The sequence below is a fragment of the Rhipicephalus microplus genome, chromosome 9 (assembly GCF_043290135.1).
Source record: "Rhipicephalus microplus isolate Deutch F79 chromosome 9, USDA_Rmic, whole genome shotgun sequence".
In the NCBI taxonomy this organism is placed as follows: domain Eukaryota; kingdom Metazoa; phylum Arthropoda; class Arachnida; order Ixodida; family Ixodidae; genus Rhipicephalus; species Rhipicephalus microplus.
In genome coordinates this window covers 30,661,352-30,683,350 of record NC_134708.1, presented here as the reverse complement: position 1 = coordinate 30,683,350, position 21,999 = coordinate 30,661,352, and the positions used below count along the sequence as shown (strand labels likewise).

Genomic DNA, 21,999 nt, shown 5'->3' with positions numbered 1-21,999 from the left:
ACACACACACACACACACACACACACACACACACACACACACACACACACACACACACACACACACACACACACACACACACACACACACACACTGAACCAGGAAATGAGTGGGAAGTAGGTGTTGTGAAAAGAGTGTGCATATATATATATATATATATATATATATATATATATATATATATATATATATATATATATATATATATATATATATATATATATATATATATATATATATATATATATATATATATATATATATATATATATATGACTAAATAAATGAATAAGTAAGTGGGCCAGTTTCTGTGGTTAGAAACTAACCATGACTAACCACTGCAACTCTAACAACTGACAATTCCTGTCACCTTACTGTGAACTTATTGAAACTTGCTGCATCTGCACTACGATCTATCTATCTATCTATCTATCTATCTATCTATCTATCTATCTATCTATCTATCTATCTATCTATCTATCTATCTATCTATCTATCTATCTATCTATCTATCTATCTATCTATCTATCTATCTATCTATCTATCTGTCTGTCTGTCTGTCTGTCTGTCTGTCTGTCTGTCTGTCTGTCTGTCTGTCTGTCTGTCTGTCTATCTATCTATCTATCTATCTATCTATCTATCTATCTATCTATCTATCTATCTATCTATCTATCTATCTATCTATCTATCTATCTATCTATCTATCTATCTATCTATCTATCTATCTATCTATCTGACCAACTTGCCGAGTCCATGACAGCTCCCGTCCTGTAGGTCACTTCGCTTCCCCAAGTAGGTAAGAACTGATCAGATTTTAGCTGAAGCACAGTTAAAAGAAAAAAGAAAATGTGCTGCACAAGCCAGAGGGATAAGCATAATAATATCTGGGGTTTGACGTCCCAAAACCACGTTGTGGTTATGAGAGACTCAGGAAATTTCGATCGCTTGGGGTTAATAACGTTCACCTAAAGCCAAGTACACGGACCTCAAATATTTTCACCTCCATTGAAAATGCAGCCGCCGCAGCTCGAATTCGATCTCGCGACCTTTGGGTTAGCAGTTGGAGAAGGATAAACATGATATGCAGCTAGATATATAGAACGGGTAGGAGGAGGTGTCCGTTCCCTGGGGGCCTGACACGCTAGACCGGCTCCTTCAAAACGTAAGCCTCGCAGCTCCTGCTGCAGACGATGAAGCTATAGCGCGTGAGATATCGCGCAAACCGTTCAAGAACCAGGCGTAGTGGGCGTGCGTTGGGTCCGCATGCTTCGGAATGTCACGTGGCGCCATTTGGCGGCCGCAGCGAAGCCGATCGGTGCGCTCGCTCGCGCGTCGTCTGCGACAGCCCGCCGGCAATCGATCGCGGGGGGGGGGTCAGGCGGGCGCCAGCCAGAATGGCGACGTCTACGTCCCGTCGCCGGCGAGCGACTACGACGCTCAGGTAAAGCGGCGGCGAGAGGCGTTCGGGGCTTCGCTCGAAGGGGTGGTGCGGTGCCCCGTCCGTTACGGGTGGGGGGGCGACGCTAAAAAAACGATCCGGAGATGGCGGCTACGCCGACGACCACTAGCTGCTGGGGATGCTTCCGATGGCGTCAGCTACAGCAGGTGAGAAACCCGAAAGTAAAGCGAACACCCTTTAGGTCATGCTTTCCCCGAATTTCGTTTATGATTGAAACATTGTGGAATCGTGCTCCCGGAATCATGCTCCCCGAATCGTGCCCTAAATGAGGGTTTGCAACTACCATCCCGTACAGTGTAGAATTCCGTATCCGAATCCGAGGCGAAAATTGGTGTTGGTTTCGTATCCACTCCACTAACCTCTAAAACATGCGTGCGTTTGAAGCGAAAGTCGTTCAAAATTGAAATCGTCGGTGCTTTAACGAAACCCCATCCTCTCCCTTTCTCGTTTCGGGAGCTATAAATAAAACAGCGAATTATACGCACCACTATGCACCGTCCCAGTACGGGACGCGTTAGTTTGAGTGTCTCGTTTGTTCGCGTAGTAAGCGAGATCTCTTGTGTTCTCGTTAGAACGTCTGTACTATTCTAGCAATGTAGTATGCGTACGGTTAGTGATCCGCGGTTTTGCGAGGCAGTTCGCAACAGTGTACTTCTAAGGTTCGCTGCGTGATTGTTGGTTACAAAACGTAGGGATGATTTGGCGATCGCGGGGATCTATTTATGTTTTTGTTTTTACGTACTGATTTAGAGGAAAGGAAAAAAAGACATATGGACACCGATGCTACAACATGCAACACTGAACAACTGCTAAAATGCGATCATTATCATCGGTACGGACAAAGTTATGCTTTTTGGGCACACTGTCTTTCGCAGGATCGCCAGTTTGACAAACGAAGTTCAATTTTGCAACTTCAAATATATATAAAAAAAAACAAAGTCGGAGGTCTAATGCTACACTTATCGTATCAGCGGATATTTTGGGTTATGAACAACAGTATCGGTCGAACATGCCTTTCATTAAGCTGTAACTAACATTACTGGCCTGTATATAAAAAAAAACTGTTTTCACAATGCACGTATGCCACAGGTTATTAATTTAAGAAACACTTTGAAACATTTACATGTTTTAAATGTCAAGTTTAATTATGTGTGCCAGAAATCTGAGCGCTGAACGCTAGCCACTTTCTGTCAGGTTATCGCGAACTGTAATAAACAACCCTCTCCCTCCTTCTCTACCTTAAGCATTCTTTGCATTTTTGGCTTCGTTTCATTTTATCTGCAAGTCTGTTTCCGGAGCATGCACTTTCCTGTGGAAAACTTTGCGTTTATCATGTCTAAGTATTTGTTTTCGTTTTTTTTCCCTCGGCGCCCTCTCGATCAATGCTCCACACGTGACGCGTAAGGTGTTTATCAATGAATACTCCGATGAAGTGTAGACTAATTAGAGCAAATATTTCGATTTCCGATACTGTTTCCTGACGGAGTCTCGATCCCCTCTGGGTCGCTGTAGCAGGGTTGCCTTGCTCGTCGTTTAATGAGTTAAGAGAGCTTGCTTCTAAGCGTTTTTATCACGTTAGCGTAAAAGAGCTCATTTCGCCGAAATTCCGGAGTCTGCGTCGTTTGTTCTGAGCGAAAAGTCAGCGTTTTTGGTGACATAAAAAAAAATCGAGAAAGATGATAGAAACAGAAAAAGTCTTCGATTCGAGTGAGAATCGCCCCTTGCAGTCCTTCTGCGTCGCAAGCTGGTTTTATACCACAGAGACACGCCTTTACTTTAACCTGCATAGAAAAAGAAATATTCTATAATAATGCTATGCAGTGGGTGGAGTCTCCTTCACGCATGCTGAAGCGTAGAATTGTGGCAAGCGTGAAAACATGGGAATTACGCAATAAGTGGGCGTCCTAAAGTTCCTCTTATTACGAAGGAAAACTCATATTTGCACATTACCATCTGAAAAAAGCATCAACAAAGCGATAACAATAATTGTTAGGGTGCCCCGCCACGGTGGTCTAGTGGCTAAGGTACTCGGCTGCTGACCCGCTGGTCGCGGGTTCAAATCCCGGCTGCGGCGGCTGCATTTCCGATGGAGGCGGAGATGTTGTAGGCCCGTGTGCTCAGATTTGGGTGCCCGTTAAAGAACCCCAGGTGGTCGAAATTTCCGGAGCCCTCCACTACGGCGTCTCTCATAATCATATGGTGGTTTTGGGACGTTAAATCCCACAAATCAATCAATAATTTTTGGGGTTTAACGTTCCAAAACCACCCCATGATTATGAGAGACGCCGTATAGTGGAGGGCTCCGGAAATTTAGACCACCTGGGGTTCTTTAACGGGCACCCAAATCTGAGCACACGGGCCAACAACATTTCCGCCTCCATCGGAAATGCAGCCGCCGCAGTCGGGATTTGAACCCGTGACCTGCGGGCCCAACGAGAATCGAAGCCAGGCTAGCAATTTAGAAAGCGACGCGTACGGAACCCGACTACGCTATCATAATTTACTCTTGAAGGCGAAGCTGAGGTATACTACAAGTTTTTTATTGTTGTAGGCGCATTACTTAACGTCGTTAATCTCTCTTTCTCTCTCTCTCTCTCTCTCTCTCTCTTGGTGTTTCGTCCTGAACTAGTTTCCAAATTTTGCATTTGTTGCTCCAATCAAAACTGAATATCGCCTTTTAATTCAACGCAACACTTCGTCGACCACCCGGAACGAGTATGAACCAGCTTGACCATGACAAAAAAAAAAAAAAAAACAAGAATATACGGTGAAGTGCCACTTGCCAGGCTCAAAAACAACTTCCGCTCAGTTGAGTGTTATTTCCTTAAATGCCCCCGTTTAAGGGGTTGTTACATAAAACGTGGTGCTGAAAACGAACGAACAATCAATCAAACAAACAAACAAACAAACAAACAAACAAGCAGTGATGATTCATTTAACGTTGAAGATGATCAGTTATGCGTTCTCGGAAAGAGTATAATGAGGCGATGGCGACCATGTAACAGTGTTGGCACACTTCCTCAGATAATCATCACCTCCTCCTCCTCCTCCTCCTCCTCCTCCTCCTCCTCCTCCTCCTCCTCCTCCTCCTCCTCCTCCTCCTCCTCCTCCCCCTCCTCCTCCTCCTCCTCCTCCTCCTCCTCCTCCTTCTTCTTCTCCTCCTTCTTCTTCTTCTTCTTCTTCTTCTTCTTCTTCTTCTTCTTCTTCTTCTTCTTCTTCTTCTTCTTCTTCTTCTTTGCGCTGACACAAACAACGACGCTATGGCGATGACATAACTATCAATTAGGGAGAGAAATCAGCGCAAACGTTATGTGCATTGAGCTGCCGTTCCACTCTAGTTCACTCCGGTTCGGAAAAGTGCGTTCCAACGTTCGTGGCAAAGCAGCGCTCTAGACAGTTCTCGGCTGGCCGTCTGGTCCGGACAACTCGTTGACGGCCTCGGGTTTAACTACACGTAGGGCAAATCGCTATCCCTCTGTAATTTTGTGAACTAACTAACTAACTAACTAACTAACTAACTAACTAACTAACTAACTAACTAACTAACTAACTAACTAACTAACTAACTAACTAACTAACTAACTAACTAACTAACTAACTAACTAACTAACTAACTAACTAACTAACTAACAAACTAACACGCGACTAAAGAGTACGACAGGTCGGATACATCCCGACAGATCTTGCTGACGTAAACAAGGATTCGCCGCTGAGTTTATCATTCAGTGGCGAAGCACGCTTTACAGGTCTAATTCGCTTCTTTTAACTAACTGACTAACTAACTATACTAACACGTGGCTAGAAAAGTACCACAGGACGGATACATCACGACAGATATTGCTGACGTAAAGAACGCTTCGCCGCCGAGTTTATCATTCAGTGGCAAAGCACGCTTTACAGGTATAGTGCGCTTCTAGTTAATTAATAATTAATTAACTAACAACTAACCAACACGTGTCTGAAAAGTACCACAGAACAAATACATCCCGACAGATTTTGCTGACGTAAAGAAGGCTTCGCCGTGGAGTTTATTAATCAATGGCAAAGCACGCTGTACAAGTTTCATTCGTTTATAACTAACTAACTAACTAACTAACTAACTAACTAACTAACTAACTAACTAACTAACTAACTAACTAACTAACTAACTAACTAACTAACTAACCAACTAACTAACTAACTAACTAACTAACTAACTAACTAACTAAAGACCTATGTGTAAGATGTCTGCCAAATCTCCAGAGATATCGTTGACGTAAAGAAGGCTTTGCCTTCAAGTATATCGCTCAGTGGCGAAGCACGCTTTGCAAGTTTCATTCGCTTGTCCTTTTTCTTTTTCCTTTATTGCAACTCCGTAACGGCCTGCGACGGGACGGAGGGGTGGGGGGTGGAAGCGGCTCGCGGAAGAAGACCGAGGGTAATAAAAAAGGAGGGCAAAATAAAGAAAATGAAGCCAAAGCTACGCCTCGCCTGAAATAGTAAGGGATCAATAGGGCGTGTAGGGAGCCAGGGAGCGGTGTTAGCGATACCGCACAGACGCATTTATGTATGTACCGCGACGAAATGTGAGCGGAACCTCAACTTGTAGAAGAGAAGCCGAGCGGACGAAGATGATGACGGGGCGGGGATCACCGTGATGAGGGAACTGCTTCACATAGAGTGAATGCAAGCTCTTTTTTTAATCGTTTAATTTATGCACGAAGACGTAATACCCGCTTTCCTAGACTCCCCGTGCGTGAAATTTGCTCTTTCACTTACATCATCGCTGCAAGCGCTTGGTATGAGTTAGCGAGGAAGTCTCGCTAATGTAGCGAGTTTTGATGTGATGAATTTTATGGAGAGTAAAACGAGGATATCTGGTACATTTTTTTTTACTTTTCAGTTTCTAAGGCGGCGTTAAAGAAATTCCTGAGCTAAAATTAGGAAAGAAGATGAATAATTTCTAGCGACGCGAATGACGATATACAAAGTATCCGATGAAACTGTGGTCGAGGCGATACGTACGCTACCGCATGAAAAACTACGTGAAGGGTGCCGCACTTACACGAATATCACCAGTGCTGCATGTGTTGGCTGACTGTTGGGAAATTTGTGGGCAATGCAATCGAGCTTTAGCTGTTTTGGACTGACGTTCAGCCAATATGGGCTATTCGCTGTCGGAACAATGTAGTTAAGTAATGCGCATATGTCATATTTTATGAAATACTCCTCACACTACAGCTTTACCACTTAAGGTATTTTTCATACATATATGCATATGTACGCACATACATACATACATACATACATACATACATACATACATACATACATACATACATACATACATACATACATACATACATACATACATACATACATACATACATACATACATTCATACATACATACATACATACATACATACATACTACATACATACATTCATACATACATACATACATACATACATACATACATACATACATACATGCATACATACATACATACATACATACATACATACATACATACATACATACATACATACATACATACATACATACATACATACATACATACATACATACATACATACATACATACATACATACGAGGACCACTGAACCATCTACCTCCTGGGCAAACGAACGCGGCGATTTCCTGGATATACACAGGAAAGAAACCAAATTTGTTGTGCCATTAAGAGCGCGATCATCCGAAGAAGACAGCCTATGGGGCGTTGGAAGATCCCGAATAATGGGAGAGGCATATGGATGAGGTCCATTAGGAAATGCGCCGTAATTCCAGCCTGCATTTCTTTATAACGTCACGCGCAGTGTATGTATGTACGTCCGGCAACGTAAAAGAGAGCGCGCAGTGTATAAGGTCGTCGGAGATGGCTGTTTCGTTTTTATGGGCATCACCGTCCGGCATCACGACTCTTTACGCCCAAGGGGTGCTTCGAGATGGTGCTGCCGATTCCCTGCCACGACGAAGGGTTGTGTCGTCTTTCGAACAGAGCGTATACTTAATTATTTATTTATTTAAAAATACCTTACAGGCTCTATTACGGAGCATAGAGTAATGGGGGTACATAGGAAAGAATGCTAGTGGGTGTGACTTCTGCCACAATACAAAGCAACTACAAAGCAACTAATTACTAATAACTAATAAAAATACAAAGCAAGTAATAACATAATAAGTTGTTTGTCTTGTTGCCGATTCGACAGCTACTGGTACATCGTGCGATCTAGAATCAAGCGCATTTTTTTTTGCTTTCGAACGAAGCGTAAACAAAAGTGTCTTGTTTGTGTTGTTGTCAATTTGATTGAAATGTCCTACGTTCTCGAAGTGCGTTCTCGCTGGCCGTTCGCTGGTTTATCGGTGTTTTTTTATTATGTCTGCGCATTTCCTCGTGTGCTATCCTCGTTTAATGGGGCTGGTTTGGTTAGCCACCACCACAAGTGGTCACCTTAATGGTTTTACTGACAGTGTTGACAGCGTTACAGACAGTGCTGTTCTTGTGTTCCCCATACTTTCCTATGTTTTCCATAATCTTTGCCCCCACCCCCGCATATATATATATATATATATATATATATATATATATATATATATATATATATATATATATATATATATATATATATATATATATATATATATATATATATATATATATATATATATATAAGGGAAAGAAGTGTATACATGAGGGCTCGTTTTTGCGTGTTTTGACACAATAATAATGAGATCTAACAGACAGTAATGCCAAGGAATGTGCAGGGGAAGTTATTAGAACGAATGGAATGTAAATAAGAAGAAAGAAAAGTATGTGAAAAAATAACCAGTTGTAAGCAGGAATCAAACCTACGACCTTCGAATAACGCGTTCGATGCTCTAACCACTGAGCTATCACAGTGGCCTTCCCTCCATCCACTTTTTTTGGGTTTATATGTGAATTTAGAAGTAGGATAGCTCAGTGTTTAGAGCATCGAACGCGTTATTCAAAGGTCGTAGGTTCGATTCCTGCTCCCGGCTGGTTATTTTCTAACCCACTTTTCTTTCTTCTTATTTACATTCCATTGGTTCTAATAACTTTCCCCATACATTCCTTGGCATTACTGTCTGTTAGATCTCATTATATATATATATATATATATATATATATATATATACCCTGTACTATACAAACTTCTTACGCGCATCAGCGCCGCATGAATTTCACGCACAGCTTTCTTTAGTTCGAATTCCTCCGTAGCCTTCTTTCATCGCTCCTTAATCTGCTCGCGTCATTTACATACGGACGTATCTAGGCCGCGAAGCTATGTAAATCAGCTTCACAGCATTCGCTTGCGCAAACACACTTTCTTGAGCTTGAACCACGTTTTAGGTAAACTATGGCACTTAGACTGCTTATAACAGTGTTGTAAACTTCTCGCCCCGGCCGGCCCCTTACACTTATCGCTGTATGCCGCTTCGTCCGTTCTGCAAGTCACGCTCGTTGAAATGTTTTCAGGCATGAACTTTAATTGCACAACCTTTCTGTCTACAGTGTAATGCCAATGAAGCGAATAACACAAACGTATCCTGTTTTCATATTTCACTGAAGCGTGCAGACATAACGTATTGATCACAACTTCGTCCCAATCACGCATACTGCAGCGGGATATTAAAGCGCGGTTGCTAAATAATGCTTATTCCATTCTGTCCATGTCTGAATTCATCTATTCTATTCATCTATTCATCTGTGTGTTAGTATATGATATGCGCTTATATATACGTCAAGTGTGTTTCCTTGGGTCTGGTGATTGATAAGTTATAATAAGCGCAGGCGTATGTACAAAACCAAAAGAATACAATTTGGGAAGTTTTGACAGGCCAGCGGATATATATATATATATATATATATATATATATATATATATATATATATATATATATATATATATATATATATATATATATATATATAATACAGGAAATGCAAGGAGGTAAGCTAGCTTACGCGAAGTTTGTTATCCTACACATGGGTATAGATAAATAAGGTGGTATATGATAAAGAGAGAGCTAGAGAAATAGAACCATGAGCACACACTCGGCGCAGCGTACCACAAACGGTCGCTCAGTTGCGTTGTTTCCAAGAGCGGCACAGTGCTCGCGTGGCTTTCTGCGGTAATTTGCTGTGATGTTCTTGATAACTGTCAGTGTTTTACATCGCAGAAGCACGGTGTGCTTATCAGAGACGCCGCATTGGAGGTTTCCAGAAATTTCGACCATCCGGGAAGGTGACGCGCGTAAAACTAAGTTTTCTGTAACTACGAGGGCGTTGCAACGTGCCTCGCTTGAAAAGTGGGTGGGAAGGGTACTCTCAACAGAGACGAAGGTTGCGTAACAGAGCCACGCGTCTCGCTCTGCGCAACACTCGCAGTCTTGCTCAAGACACCCAGAACGAGGTGGAGACGTGACTGCGAGTGTATTTGACCTATGTTACCTTTCACAATGACCATCTCTTGCGAAAGTGAGCCTTCGTTGGCGGAGCACAATTGAACGCGAGGCCACAGAGAAACCGCCACCTGTGACCTCCCCCTTCTTTTTGTGACGTCCCTCACAGAGGCTTTCTTTCGTTGCTATGTCTGACTTGCCCTTAAAGCTCAATGCGTTGATGCGCATGTGTGTATATGCGGACAGCAAGTTCAGTGCTGTGCATGGAATGAAACACTGTCTCCCCAACAGTTACCTCGTGCAGGCTTGAATTTCTTTCTTTCTTTCTTTCTTTCTTTCTTTCTTTCTTTCTTTCTTTCTTTCTTTCTTTCTTTCTTTCTTTCTTTCTTTCTTTCTTTCTTTCTTTCTTTCTTTCTTTCTTTCTTTCTTTCCTTCCTTCCTTCCTTCCTTCCTTCCTTCCTTCCTCCCTTCTTTCTTTCTTTCTTTCTTTCTTTCTTTCTTTCTTTCTTTCTTTCTTTCTATTCAGGGATGTAGAGAGCGATCACTGTCACATGTTTTCGAGAACGCGAATGTAGCGAAATATGGTCTTTGCATACTCCCCCCCCCCTTTCTTTTCTGCCTTGACATCATTATCTTGTCTTGACTCGGGATGTGACTTCAAAGTTTCTCATTCGAAAAAGCCACCTAGTTCTTGCCTCCCCTCTTTAATACAAAAGATACACCAGCCAGACAGACGCGACTTGTGCGTCTGTTACGTTGCGGAAGGATGCCGTCGGCTGATTGCAACTGTCGTTTATATATTTTTTAAAACAACGCGAAGCCTCTGCGTCGTACATGTGGCGCAGGGAAAATCTTGAAGAAGCCTTAGACGCGTTCCGACTTCGATCCGTCCCGAACAAGTTTCGTGCAGTGAAACTAAGGCTGCTCAGGGGCATCGTGTCGTACCGCCCACTGGCCAAAGTTGGCTGATAACGTTAAGAAAGCGTCGAGAAGGACCTTGCCCGTTGCGCGTCACTAATCCATCCGTAATGCGGCTCTCGCTTAATCTGGATTAGTGAATATGTAGATTACAGACGCAAAATGAAAGCCGTCATAGTTTCCCTCGTGTCGGTTGTCTTTTAACGCGATGAATTTCGCATGGAAATTAAACCAGGGTTTTAGAGTGAATGTTCTGGTTTGAGTTAGTTGTTATGTGCGCATCTAGGCCTGCATATCAGGCGCAAAGCAAACGAGGTGCCCGTCCTGGGTACAGTGTTATTTGTCCTCCTCTGTAACGTGCCTACAGATACTAGGATAAGTTTCAGAATCAGTTTCCAGGTCAGTTTGTGTATCAGGATAGAAAATCAGCAGTTTGATCGAATGATGATCAGTTCGAGGATTAACAAACTCATTTTATAAGCTCGCAAGCACACACACAAACACACACACAAACACACACACACAATTAGGTGCCCATTGTTGGCGTGTATTGTGGTCAAGTCGCGAGGCTACGGCTGCCGCATTGTCGATTGAGGTAAAAATGATTGACGCCCGCGTACTTGGAGTTATATGCGAGTTAGAGAACACCGGGTGGTCGAAATTTCCGGAGCCCTCCGCTAAGGCGTCTCTCATAATCCTATCGTCGGTTTGAGAGGATTTTAAATTCCAACATTTGTTACTCTTTTCTGGTAGATGCAATACAACCTAATTTACAACTGCGCAATGCCAACAATCACATTGCGAAATATTGATCAATTTAATTGCCTAATTAATTTACTTTTGTGGGCTTCGCAGTGTTCAAATGAGAGAATTTTGACGTCAGACCATTGTGGTTCGACGACACGACCTTAACCTTTTGCCGCATTGTACATAACTGCTGAGGTGGAGTAAAAACACAGAGATGATAGCAAAAAAGTATGTTAAAACAGGCTAGATGGGTCTTGAGTGGCACTTTTCGAGAAAATTGTGAAACTGCGAGGTGGCGGGCACTTGCAGAGATGACTAAATAGATTTTAATCAGTTGCAACATGAGACTGAAAGGCGAAAAAAAGAGAAAGAAAAGGAAAAAAAAATGAATTCGGAGAAGACGGAGAAAGAGAGAAAAGAGCGCCGTCATGCAATGAAACAAAACGGGCAAGTTGCTGCTGTTGAAAAAATTTTCAAAATGAGCGGAGAGATATATAGGGCGGATGTGATGGAGTGATAAAACTATATAAACAGACAGAGCAGACAGATATACCGTAACATCAGTGGCGAATGGAGTGCTAGACGGATGAATGCTGCAAGGTCTTTCATCTTTTGTAGTGGTTCGACGAAAACTGCCAGACTTGTTATGGAATATAAATGATTCAAAGTATAAAGATTCATTTTCTAAAATGTAAACCAGGTATCGCAAAAGGCTAACGTATAGGGTAGGAGGTTTCACAGTTTAATACCCGCTAGATGTTTTGTTACTGTAAGAAGAAAAAGAAAGAGAGAAAAAAAAGCCGATTAACCTCAGATGCATACCAATGCGTACTCTTGCGTAACCAATGCCATTGTTTTGTTTCTGCTACATTTCTTTATCTTAGATAGTGATGGTGACACGATCATCGCAATAAAACTAAAAAGGCAAGGGGTTAGGCAATTCTTGCTTAGTAATTTTCTCTCGCGCCATAAAGTACCGTATTCATCATCGTCATCCATTAGTAATTTAAATTATTATTGCTGTTTTAATTAAAATTTGATGTGAAGCACACGTACGTAAGTAACGAAAAAAGAAACAGAAAGAGGGACGAAGCAGGCTTACAAGTGCCAGCGAGACGAAAATCTTATTAATTTTTTAGACTTTACGTCTTGAAATCACGATCTGATTTTGAGAAACGCCATAGGGCAGGGCTCCGAAAATTTCGACCACCCGGAGCTATTTAACGTGCATATATATCTAAGCACGGAATGACTAGCATTTTCACTCCACAAAAATGCAGCCGGGATTCGGTCACGTGACCTTAGGGATAGAGTAAAGCTCAATAACCATAAAGTTAATTGATTGATTGATTTGTGGGGTTTAACGTCCCAAAACCACCATATGATTATGAGAGACGCCGTAGTGGAGGGCTCCGGAAATTTTGACCACCTGGGGTTCTTTAACGTGCACCCAAATCTGAGCACACGGGCCTACGACATTTCCGCCTCCATCGGAAATGCAGCCGCCGCAGCCGGGATTTGAACCCGCGACCTGCGGGTAACCATAAAGTTATCATGGCAGGTGACGCGGAAAGCAAGGCAATATCGGTCGCGAATTTGTGAACAGATGAAAAACAAAGCTTTTTTTCAATAAATCTGTGATATCGTTCCTTGAGCGAAGTTATAGAATATTGATTTTAATTATACTGTTTATTTAAAACAAGGAAGATTTATCAGTGATTGTGACCTGATCACAGACAGACAGACAGACAGGCAGGCAGGTGGACGGACAGACAGGTGGATGGACGGACGAACGGACCGACAGACAGACAGACAGACAGGTGGACGGACGGAGGACGGACGGACGGACAGACAGACAGACAGACAAGAGGACGGACGGAGGACGGACGGACGGACAGGTGGACGAACGGAGGACGGACGGACGGACAGACAGACAGACAGGAGCACGGACGGAGGACGGACGGACGGACGGACAGACAGACAGACAGACAGAAAGACAGACAGACAGACAGGTGGACGGATGGACGAACGGACAGACAGACAGACAGACAGACAGGTGGACGGACGGAGGACGGACGGACGGACGGACGGACGGACAGACAGACAGACAGACAGACAGGAGGATGGACAGACAGGTGGACGGACGAACGGACAGACAGACAGACAGACGGACGGACAGACAGACAGACAGACAGGAGGACGGACAGACAGACAGACAGACAGACAGACAGACAGGTGGACGGACGGAGGACGGACGGACGGACAGACAGACAGACAGGCAGGAGGACGGATGGAGGACGGACGGACGGGCGGATAGACAGACAGACAGGAGGACGGACGGAGGACGGACGGGCGGACAGAAAGACAGACAGACAGACAGGAGGACGGACAGGTGGACGGACGGACGGACAGGCAGACCGACAGACAGGAGGACGGACGGAGGATGAACGGACGGACGGACGGACAGACAGACAGACAGACAGACAGGTGGACGGACAGACAGGTGGACGGACGGAGGACGGACGGACGGACGGACAGACAGAGAGACAGGAGGACGGACAGACAGACAGACAGACGCAACAGACAGAAAGACAGACAGACAGACAGACAGACAGGTGGACGGACGGACGGACGGACGGACAGACAGACAGACAGACAGACAGAGAACCTTAATCAATCATGAGCAGTTACTGGCACGACAAACACCGCTGTTCCAGTAGATAACTAAACGAATTCACTAATTATTTGTTTGAAAACGAGCTCACTGGTTCGCTAATCATGTTTTCTTCTTCCATTCTCGTCCCTATTTTAATGGAGCAGTTATCTTCGACGGGTACTGATTAGTCACGTCAGTCATACCCAATAAGACGGTAAGTTGGGCCAGTTGGTTAGGATCCATCATGAACTTACTTACAGCGCAACACCAGAAAAAATACAGGACAGGGAAGGAGAGGAAGGGTCTTTTCTTTCTGTTTTTTCTTTCCCTTTTGCTCCTTCCCTGTCCTGTATTTTTTCTGGCGTTGCGCTGTAAGTAAGTTCACAATGCATACCCAATAAGCTGCCCTCCTTTCCCCATTCCCCCACGGAGTGACCTTAGCAGCGCAGTTTTCAACGATGGGCTCGCCAATTCAAAGAAGTACTATGAGTTATCATGCATTTTTCAGTGATCTGTTCCGTGCGGCCGTACCGGGTCGTAGTTTGTATTAAGCGAAATCAGATACTGCAGCGTGTCGTATCATTCGATTCAAAAACTTATGCGTGTTACCTTTTACCTGTTGCCACTACAACACAAACAAAATATTTAGCCCGCCGAGGCAGAAATTACAAGAAACACAGAAAAAAAAGTGATATTTTGAATGAACGAACTTCGATGAAGAAGTGCTTCTTTCTGTTCTCAATTCGACTGGCTGTGGCACTCCTTGAAGAGAGAGATAAGCGAAGGGAGGGAGATTAATAAATAACATGATAAAAAAGAAGAAATGAGAATCTGAGTCCGGTCGTCAAATAGCGTGCACAATAGAGGTTTTGTGGCCTCGCAACGTGCACAAAAGCGTGGGCCTGCAAAAGCTATTGTCAGGATTAAAAGAAGCTTCTAATAAAGAGAAAGTTGGCATTAAACAACTTCGACAGAACGAGCCATTTCCGCAACTGGACTCTATGAAACTGCCCTGCCGCCCACTTGACACCGAAGAACATTTCACACCTCTTCGCGTGCCGCGAGACATAATCGCTGCATCGTCCGTGGCTTTTACATGGTTCCCGCGATTGACGTTCCCAAAAGACGTTGACAACAAACGTGCAGCGTTGATTACCTTTGCAGGTCACCCCGCGTGGCCTTAATTAGAGAACAGTCCGAGAGAAAGAGTGCGAGGGAGAGAAATCGAGACAGGTGGAGAAAGAGGGACAGAGGTATACGGTCACGCTCGGCCATTCGCGCCTTTCCAATCACAATCGAACGATCCCTTCGTCTGCTTACTCGTTCTCGCAAATGGCCCGCCGGTACTACTCTGAACACACCTTTAGTACCTTTCTTTCTTTCTTTCTTTCTTTCTTTCTTTCTTTCTTTCTTTCTTTCTTTCTTTCTTTCTTTCTTTCTTTCTTTCTTTCTTTCTTTCTTTCTTTCTTTCTTTCTTTCTTTCTTTCTTTCTTTCTTTCTTTCTTTCTCTTTTTCTTTCTTTCTTTCTTTCTTTCTCTTTTTCGTTCTTTCTTTCTTTCTTTCTTTCTTTCTTTCTTTCTTTCTTCCTTTCTTTCTTTAGTTCTTTCCTTTTTTTTTTCTCGTTCTTGTCGGTCCCGGATGGCCCCGCTTTCAGTTGCCGCGGGCTATATGGTCCCGGATCTCAGGTAATTCTGACCCTTCGCCGAGTCAGAGAGGGGAAGACGAACGGCACGAGCCTGTAGCTCGCGCCAGCCTGCCGGATCTGTACAAGGCGAATCATCGATCCTGTTCTGGCATACCTGCCCGCCGTACGCGCTGCCCAATCGAGCGCGCTCGGGGCGTTGGCGACCGTCACGCCTATAAATCTTCATAGATAGATAGATAGATAGATAGATAGATAGATAGATAGATAGATAGATAGATAGATAGATAGATAAGTAGGCAAGTTGTAGAGACCATTCTGAACATAAATACTGATAAAGAAGATCACAGGCAAGGGAGCAGGTAGGTTAACTGATAGGCGTACATGAAAGTAGAAAAGAACGTCCCCAAGATTTCGGGACATGTACTGTCAACAGCAAAAGTTTGCGGGACACGAAATGTTCGATAAGTCTAAATTTCCGATTTGCCTCAGAATGTAATTTCGAAATATATGTTCCATACCGCACTTGGCATTCTGACCTGTACAATCATTAGCTTGTTTACAAGCATTAAGCATTGATATAGGAGAAATGCGCATTTGTGGATTCAACTTGCCGCAAACTTTTGCCGTTGATAGTACATGTGGCGCCCTCTCTCAGCGGCGGCTCGGTGCTCCGCCCCCCTGAATGGGAAGCCGACATACAAAATTATCATATCTCACGAACAAAATATAATAGTGAAAATGACTCTTCGTTTTAGATACTAGGTAAGGACTAGAACGTGCATGCGTGATTCTGATAGCAGTACACAAAGCTCCTACTTTTTCAGGATTTTGAAGATTTTGTTTAATACACAGCCTATGAAAGCTGCTTCAAATTAAACCCAATTCCGTCTGTTTCAACTTGGAATGCAAAGCTCGGAGATCAGGTTTTGAAAGCTATTCCTGACTTTAGATTTGCTGAGAGGTTCTCTTTAAATTGATATGCTAACGCTACGCGTAGGTAAAAGCTACGCAACTTCGTGGGCCGTTTTCGTCGGCCTCATTCTTGTTGTTTCCGAAACCCACATATGCTCCTACATTGTTCCGGCGTGTCTCGGAATAGCTTGCGGTGCTGACAAACATATTAAAATACAATGCTTGGAGCACGTACGCGAGAGTAAGACGAAGAGGGCGCTACAATGCCTCAGTGAGCCCGCCTCGCCGCTGCTGCGAACAGCGCGCGCAATTTTCGATTCCGTAGTGGCATCTTCTGCGAGCTTCGTCAACTGCGTCAATGTCCCGAATTCGTGGCCATGGATGGATAGGTGTGTAGATGAATTATACAGACAGCTAGCACGTCTGTCTCGAAGTCAGTTGTCTTCGGTCAGATGTTATAAATTTTGGACGTTATACCAAACATGACGGCGACAGCGACGGCAAAGCCCGCCGAGAATGTCTATAGAATTGTTATCGCAATAAAGAACACACGAAAGCAGTGCACTTGCTCATAGCATAAACAGGCATTGCACTCCTCTCCCCCACCCCCAATATTGTCTCCTTGTTTCTCCCAATTTCATCAACAACAAACGCTTTGACCGGCAAGACTACTTGTCGAACCTAATAGTTCAAACGAGCCGCCATCTCTCTAGGAATAAGGAAGCGTTGTCTTTTCATGGATGCCCACAAACAACCCCGGAAGTAGGTGGGTGTTTTTCGCAGGAGACATCTGATGCCCACTGTTGTATAGTGAATCGGAGAGGCACCCGCAGTTGAAAAAAAATATTTTTCTTGCATCTTACTGTTGAGACCTGGAACGAAATGCGCAGACATATAGTGCTATGAGGGCATCAGAGACCGCGTACGAAAATATATCAGGGGCGCAGCTGCTTAGAGAATGCTCACGAGTAAGCACATAAGTACCGTTCGGTAAACAACACCGCTTCTTGGGTTGTAGACGAGTGAGACGACGCCAAATTTGCATCACAGAGGTTGCAGACGATTGAAATTCACAGGCAGTATTAAAAGAGTTTGCCCCCCCCCCCCCCCCCATTTTTACAGCGAGCGGACGAAATGCTTGGTACATATGCGCCAATGCTGGTTTGAGTTTGGCGTAGGTTCCGACATGACTTGAGGACAAACCTGTGGTGTTTATCGTCCACTTGTTATCAAGGAGTATCCAGAACATTTCCTGAAGTTCATGTCGACTTGTTAGAACAGGGTATATTATAGCGCTCAGAGCACGTAAAAGTGCATTTCTTCTATAGCTTTCATTGTTTTCTTTAACAATCGTTATCTCTTCCTATTTCCACGTTCCACTTTAACTTGCGTGCTTCACACAGTTGGCGCCACCCTTTTTCAGAAGTTTTGAAGCTTATGAATTTTTTGTTTGTTTATGTCTGTTGAAGTGTGTGTTAAACCCTTTATTTTTCTAGAAGGAAAAAAAAAAGGCGTGCCTAATATACTTCGGAAAAATGTGAAAAAACAACAACAACGAAATACACATGAAAATGTATAAAACCACATGGTTACATTACTCAGAAGAATGTTCAACAAAGAAGTTAACATATGCGCATCACAAACACGCAGCACTAACTTTCGCAAAGTGTAAACAACATAGTCAGAGATAAAAAAAAACCTTCTTTTTTTAATGTTTTAGAAGTAAGGGCCTCAATTCTAGAAATAATAAAAAATACGTAGTATCTTGAACAAAAATCTAAACATTTGAGCTCGGAGGCGTAGCCAGGCAACTTTTTAGGAGAAAGGAATTTCGATCTCTATTTATGTATGTTTGCGCGTATATGCAAACACAGGAAATGTAAAAAGTTTCAGGTCGTTTTGAGGTTTGAAAAACGTCGTTTTGTTGCAACCACCCAAACAACCGGCTACTCCCCTATCTGGGGTAGATTGCTTGACTTGATATATCCTCCGGCCTTTTCTTTTTTAGAGGCGACCTAGCCTCTACAACATCAAAATGCCGAAGAAGGTTGCGTATTTGTTTTTAACTTAGCGTTAAACAGGGCGAATAACACCGATCTGCAAACTCCGGGATGCCAGCTGAATTCAATGTGGTACGCAGAGTTCGACGTCTCTTTCATACCCTGGCCTCCTTGTCCTGACCTTTACGTCCAGAAGCCGTGCGCCTTCGAATGCGTCTCGTATTCCCCAAACGGGAAGCTAAATATAAGCGCTCCCATGGCGTGCATGACGTTCCTACAGCTCGCTCAAGAGACACGGGAAAGAACGAAAGAAAAGGGAGAAGCAAACGGAACGGGATAAAAGGAAAAGCCAACATGTCAGTGCCGAGCAACGGGACACACTTCTCGCCCCCTCTTGTGGGCTTTCCTGTATGTGAGAGGAGGGGAGTGAAGTGGAACGCCGACGTGCGATAGACGGATCAGTGGTAACGTGAACGACCACCAAGGACAACGACGAGGCGTTCGAGCGCGAAGAAGCGACGTGCCCGATTCCCGAAAGGCAACGGCTACAGAGACTCCATTTCCAACGAGCCCCTTTTCTTCTTCGCCCCTCCTTTCCTTCTGTACTCACGTGACGCGAAGGCAAGCCTGCCCACTACTCTCTCTTCCCCATCTCCCGAACGCTAAAAAGAGCCTAAGACGCTGCGCCTTTTCCCTGTTTCCCTCTTTCCTCTCCAAAAACCTCCGTGAGAAAGAGTGTTGTTCTCTAAAGATGGGGCCGAAACAATGGGGACGAATCTGAACCGTAGGCGTGTCCAGGCGCTGGAAATGTAACTGGTAGAACGTGAAAAAGCATAGGAAAAAATTCCACGGATGAGCCTTGGGGAAAAAACGACACAAAAGCGAGCGATCCAGCATCCTTCTTCCCTATTTCTCCCAACGACAACTCTATAGTGAGTGCCGGGATAGAAACGGGATCGTAAGGAGCGTTTGGACTGGAGAGAAAACAATGGACGGGAAAGCAAGGACGTCTTGGAAGACGCGGAAAAAAGTGGACAAATGGGGAAGTGCGATGGTGTATTAGCGAACAGGGCGAGAAAGGAAAGGGAGGAAGGGCTCGTAGCGGCGCTCTTGTAGCACATCGTTTCAAAAAGCCATCCTCGAAAGGCTTGCAAGGGGACAAAAAAAGAGAGAAAACACCACGTTCGATGGTGTTCCGTCCCGCGAACGGAACGCCGGCGACGCGGTCATCGCTCAAAAGGAGCGCGCAAGGCAGGGTACGGTGGCGGCAGCGGCGGCAGTGATTAATTTCAGGACGCCGCAATTGGGTACGTTCTTCTCACGATGTTATTCTCTACCCCCACTCTATATATATTGCCCCGAGCACGCGGGGTCGTTGATTATGAAAGAAAAATTGGGAGAGAGAGCGGAAACGACGAGATGAGAGGAAGAAGGATTTTTTGGGAAAACGAAACAGTTTACTTTTTTTCGTTGCGGAGAACGAACGCCGTAGTCGGACGTGGCTAGCGGATCCAGTTTGCAGTGATTCCCTACAGCATAATAATGAAGACAGGGAAGCGGTAGGGTGGAAGAGGCGGGGAAAGGGTGTGAAGGAAAGGATCGTTTTAAAGCGGGAGTTTGGGAAGGAAATAGTGCGACGAAATGAGGAGGAAGCTAGGAAATGGAAGAGAGACGACGATTTCGGGGACTACGCTCATATTATGGAGTAGGGAGAGGATAAGGGAGGGACGATAGGGACATACAAAGAGCAGGGGCGAAATGAGAAAATGGGGAAATGTGAATATCGCGTGGGGATAGCAAAGGTTCCTCATAATATGACCGCAAAAATGAAAAAGAGGTAAACGTAATGCCAGGAAAAGGAAAGGGAAGAAATAGTTTCGAGAGGAGTGAACGCTGGATGGAGAGGAACAGAAGGGAGATTAGGGATACATCTCCTACACAGAATAAGGGAGGGAAAATGTTGGTGGCAGAAGTAGAAATGGGACGAGAAAATTATGAAATATGGGAAGTGCATAGGGAAGCAAATGTTACCTTTAATATGACGGGAAAATTGATAAGATATATGAGAGTAGGGAAAAAAGGGGGCGCGGAAAGGAGATCCGGGATAGAGGGAGCGCTGACCGAAAATAAGGAAAGGCGCGTTTGAGGCGTGGTGTGGAATAGAGGGTAAAATGCAAGTGGAAGAAAACAGAAGCGGCATTGTCGGGAATGGACCTGCAAGTTGTGAGTGTCCATCGTTGTCGCTGGGGTGAAAAAGGAAAAGAGAGAATGGAGGAGCAGCGCGAACAAAAAGACTTTAGTGACCCACGCGCCTTTCTTTTTTTTTCTCCTCATCGATCCTTTCAAAACACACAGCTATCTTTCTGGCTCCTGTTTCCTCCTCTTGTCGGGCCTTGCACCCTTTTATACGCTTCCCAGTTCTCCTTTCCCATTTCTCTCCTTCTTTCACGGAGCAGTTAGTTTATCTTCGTTCTCGGGACGTCATTTCTCTTAATTCTTTTCGCCTCGCGGCGTGTCCCACGCTTTCGCAGAGCTCTCCTCTTGGCAAAAGAGTCAGTGGGGCTCTTAGCGGGGGGAGGGGGGTGAACAACCGGATGTTTTCATCTTTTCCTCCATTTATTTTTGTTGTCTTGTCCTTAATGACGTGTACTTTTGTCCCGGGTGAGATGTAGTGTTCATTACGCGCTGTGCTAGGATTCGCTGCTTGTCGCGCGAGATGCAGCAATCTGCCGCATGAGGGAAGAGCAAAAAAAAAAAGACTCTCGACATGTTCCGCGTGACAGGGCTTGACGCGGACTCTCTTGTAAATCGTCGCGGTGCCATTGATCGTGCCTCCACTTACGCAGTTCAACGCCTGCGATGCGCATGTCATGAAGGCATTGCCATCCTGTGACTCTTGCACACACACACGCTTCCTGCAGCGGCACATGGTGACGTCGTTAATTTCTGACCGAATCCCTCTAGTCTCGAGAGGAGGCCTTCCTTGTTTTGGCTATAAGCGAATGGGGAGATCAGGCAGGCAGCAAGTGTAAATCCAAACTGAAAGTGAGCGAACCAGAACAAGAAATGGTCATCGAGAGATTGTCGAAACTGTGAGTGTGCACCAGCAGGTCACTTGAAGAAACGGAAGTGACACAATGAAAGTTAGGAAATGCTTGGAAATTATGGGACGGAAGTGAAAAGGAGTGTCCAGAGGGAGAGAAAGATGTGACGCAGGCGCCTCATTGTTTGCCTT

The 21,999-nt window shown here is 44.4% G+C and overlaps 1 protein-coding gene across 1 annotated transcript in view; it reads left to right on the top strand.

The window, feature by feature from the left end:
• Positions 1–1,242: 1,242 nt before the first annotated feature.
• LOC119164962 (uncharacterized) overlaps positions 1,243–21,999 on the top strand; it is a 37,812-nt gene continuing 17,055 nt past the window's right edge. Inside the window, exon 1 of the mRNA XM_075873407.1 lies at positions 1,243–1,605. Coding sequence (XP_075729522.1) covers positions 1,543–1,605 — 63 coding nt within the window. The 5' untranslated portion in view covers positions 1,243–1,542. The remainder of the gene's footprint in view (positions 1,606–21,999) is intronic.